Raw genomic sequence first — 3,940 nt, 5'->3', positions numbered from 1 at the left:
AGCCCAACATGTTTTGGCGAGTGCCCTTTATAGTGGAATCATCAAGAGTTTGGAAATGAAGTTTGATTTATCCCCTCGTCAGAAAGCGGTGTTTGAGTGTCTTCGGGCTCCTCGGACTCAAGATTTTTAAGTGTTCTCCCTATTGAAGGATTGGGCCAACATATGTCGGCTTTGGAGTACCAGGCCATCCTGAAGTATCAGTTAATGATCCATTTGTTTCCGGTAGATGAGCCGTGCCCAGTTTGCCGTAAGGTTTGTTTGGATTCTTTTGGCGAGCATGCAGTTCACTGCAAAGAGTTGCCTGGGTTTAAGTACATGCATGATTTGGTGAGGGATGTTCTATACGATGTTCTTAAACGAGCCGGAATTTCGGCTAAAAAGGAAGCCCCCGTAAACTTTCTTACGGATCCTCAAGAAGGAAGATCTACATTACGACCGGCCGATATTCTTGTTTTTGGGTGGGTAGGGGGAAAACACGCTTGTGTCGACCTCACAGGAGTGTCCCATCTTGTTGGGATTAGGGACACTGGATTTGTAGCAGGCCAGGCAGCATTGAAGGCGGCATCGGGCAAGGTTGCTAAACACGAGAGAGCTTGTTTGGAGAATCAACACGTGTTTATCCCCTTCGCCTTTGACACTTTTGGTTTCTTAGCCCCGGATGCCGTGGACCTTTTGAATAGGGTTCAGAAAGTTGTGTATAGTAACGTATCAGCCCATAAGAATCAAAACTTTGTTTTTAGTCGGATTGGGTTTGCTATCCAAAAGGGGTTGCGGCGCAGCTTGTTGCCCGCTTACCTGCCACTACATTGTAAATCGTTTGGATGTTTCTATAAAGTCATATAATGTAATATTATTATATATTATTATACACCCTAAAATTGTGTATCTTTTGGTGCTGAAAAGTGCCTCTTGGTTAGCTTTGGTCCACACACTTGTATACCCATCATGTAACATTTTTTCTGTTTGTGTAACAAATTAATAAACACACCTAAAATTTTGAACCACTAATCATACCAACTCTCCAAACAACAACAATGCCTAGGTAGTTGAAACTTAATTTTTTTTAAGTACGGATACTTTCTTTTTATTTAGACCATAGGAATTTCTAATTTGAAAAGACTCGTTCTATTCTTGCCTAACAATATTGTTTAATCGAGCTCACATTAACTTTAGAGTTTGGCTTGGGCGTTCTCTCAGAAACTATACCACCGGCTGCCACTTGATAATCGTTGTCCCACCACAAGTAGGGATGTAAGCGGACTGAACCGAACCAGACAAGACCTTGTATGTGTTGTCCGTTAAGCTTTTGTCAGAAAAACGGACGGTTCACAAACATTTTAGCGAACCAAAATCCGTGTCCGTTCATTAATGAATTGAGTTTGTCCGTGCCCGTTCATTAGTATATCGTAAACGCTAACAGACACTAATGGACAACCGAACACTAACAGACACCAATGGACAAACAACACCAATGAATGCTAATGAACATTAATGGACAAACAAACATAAACATATCAAAATACTTAACATAAACTCTAATAAATATTACATCACATGATATCCAAAATAACATAGTAAGTTACTAACCAAACACATAATCATAATAAAGTAATGGTTCGCAGTTCAAAATCCACAAATTATTAGTGTTTTACAAGAAACAAGCTTTAGATTCTTCGTTCTTTAAGGAATTTCAACATACACAATATTATTAAACGGACATTACCGGACGTCCAGTCCGCTTACAACCCTAGCCACAATAGCAGAAAATCTTTGACCTAACACGCTGTGGGAAGAAAAACTTGTGGGCTCGGGATCCGAACTGAAATCTCGTAAGGCCTAGTTTAAATATTTTATTATCATAAACTCATAATCCACCAAAAATATCACAAATAAAGATAAAATTTGAATATCAGAGATAACTCAAGCCTCCCACCACTACTGTAAACAACTATATAGTTGAAAGTTAAATAAAGTGATATCAGTCACAAACACACAAACTCTCAACCAAAACATGATGAAATCACTCTGTTTACTTCTTCTGTTTGCCCTATTCTCCACATCCCAGTCCAGATCATCAATCACTTTAAAACCTCAAGCTAACCCTAACTTCAAGATTAACACCACTAATCACCAGGTACTACTTTATTATTATTATTATTATTATCAATCAATCAATAACTTAATTTCATTTTTGTTAATATATAGAATGCACGAACCTGTTCGTATACTGTTGAGATCACAACCAGTTGTTCTTCAACTCGATACACCTACGATCAGATCAGTCTCGCCTTCGGTGATGCGTACGGCAATCAGGTTTTGATTCGTTTCTTTCAAGCATTTCGTCATACACTTGGTGTGCAGTTTATTTATTTGGACTGATAATTGATAAACTGAAATTAGCCTGTAAACTAACCGAACGTTAGGTGTATATGTTCGTTTATTTAATAAACGAACGAACATGAACACATAAGTTCATTTATGTTCACTCATTTGTCCTTTGTTTGAAGCATTTCATCATACACTTGGTGTGCAGTTTATTTAGAGTGATAATTGATAAATTGAAATTAGGCCTGTAAACTAATCGAGCATTCGGTGAACCCTTCTTGGTAAGTTTGGTTATGTTTGTTCGTTTAATAAACTAAGGAACATGAACTAAAAAATTGTGTTCATTTAAATGAATGAACGTGAACACGTTCGTTCATTTATGTTTGTTTATGTTCATTTTTGGATAAATAATCTATTTAATGTTTTATATTTGTTCGTTTATGTTCATTTAAGTGTGTTCATGTATATTGGTTTGTGTTTGTTTACGTTTGTTTAAACGTGAACTGTTCGTTTAGATTTTAAATCAACGAACACGAGCGTATTCATTTTTTAACGAACGAACATGAACACATACGTTCATCTATGTTAATTATGTTTATTTTTGGATAAATCATCTATTTAATGTTTTATATATGTTTGCTTGTGTTCATTTAAGTGTGTTCATGCATATTTGTTTGTGTTTGTTTACGTTTGTTCAAACGTGAACTGTTCGTTTAGATTTTAAATCAACGAGCACGAACATATTCATTTTTTAACGAACGAACATGAACACAAATATTTATCCGATTAAGTGTTCGTGTGCGTTCGGTTCGTTTACATGGCTAATTGAAGTTGATGGTCAGGTTTACACACCGAGGATAGATGATCCGTCATCACGGATGTTCGAGAGCTGTTCGTCGGATACGTTTACGTTATACGGGCCGTGCACTTATGATGTATGTTACTTGTATTTGTATAGAAGTGGTTATGATGGGTGGAAGCCTGAGAGAGTAGATGTGTACGGGTCTAGTATACGGGCGGTTTCGTTTTATTTTAACGTTTGGATACCGGCTGATGTATGGTACGGACCAGATTATTGTTATGGGTATGCAGCTCGTTCAGCAACGAAATAGGGTTCAGGTTTGGGTTCGAGTCGTGTCCTTTTAGATACGTATGTCTGAATAATATTTGGCACGAGGTGTATGTAATGTGGACTATATGGTTACGTGTATGTGACAAGACGGTTGTGGTGTTTTGGTGTGTTAAATAATGAAGGTTGGCACGGTATTGATGTATGTTTTAACTATATGGTCACGCGTATGTTATTTTGATTGTTTTAACTTTGTAAGTAAACATACAGGAATTGAAAGCAGAGGGGTCTAATTTAGATAGTGGCGAAGATGCGAGTGACAGTTGATCTACTGCAATTCCATGATAAATTAGTTTTGCTTCTTCACTACCATGAACTCAACTTTGATGGTATATATATATATATATAGCTCATAAAATGCATAATAAATTAATAATCATAAATATTTGTTTTATGTTTATAAACTATACTAAGTACTAATTTATAAAACAGGATTCCTGAAGATAATCAAGAAATACAGGAAGAAAACCGGGGAATTGTTTAGCT

At 36.6% G+C, this 3,940-nt stretch overlaps 1 protein-coding gene across 1 annotated transcript; it reads left to right on the top strand.

The window, feature by feature from the left end:
• Positions 1-1,980: 1,980 nt before the first annotated feature.
• On the top strand, positions 1,981-3,610 carry LOC143565259 (embryo-specific protein ATS3A-like). Its single transcript, XM_077052277.1, has 3 exons — positions 1,981-2,134; positions 2,206-2,313; positions 3,168-3,610. Exons 1-3 carry the CDS (start codon positions 2,012-2,014, stop codon positions 3,435-3,437), a joined length of 501 nt encoding a protein of 166 aa, XP_076908392.1. The 5' UTR covers positions 1,981-2,011; the 3' UTR covers positions 3,438-3,610.
• Positions 3,611-3,940: the final 330 nt, after the last annotated feature.

Source organism: Bidens hawaiensis, unplaced genomic scaffold, assembly GCF_021521415.1.
Source record: "Bidens hawaiensis isolate Kalapana, Puna unplaced genomic scaffold, B.hawaiensis_p1.1 tig00022311_1, whole genome shotgun sequence".
Lineage (NCBI taxonomy): Eukaryota > Viridiplantae > Streptophyta > Magnoliopsida > Asterales > Asteraceae > Bidens > Bidens hawaiensis.
Note: the sequence above shows the minus strand (reverse complement) of the source record. Positions and strands in the feature narration are given on the sequence as shown.

Bases quoted from the DNA above. Each gene is read 5' to 3' on its own strand.
- LOC143565259 (XM_077052277.1), top strand. From the start codon at position 2,012: ATGATGAAATCACTCTGTTTACTTCTTCTGTTTGCCCTATTCTCCACA. The intron at 2,135-2,205 runs GTACTACTTTAT...GTTAATATATAG, and splicing joins TTAACACCACTAATCACCAG to AATGCACGAACCTGTTCGTA. The intron at 2,314-3,167 runs GTTTTGATTCGT...GTTGATGGTCAG, and splicing joins GTGATGCGTACGGCAATCAG to GTTTACACACCGAGGATAGA.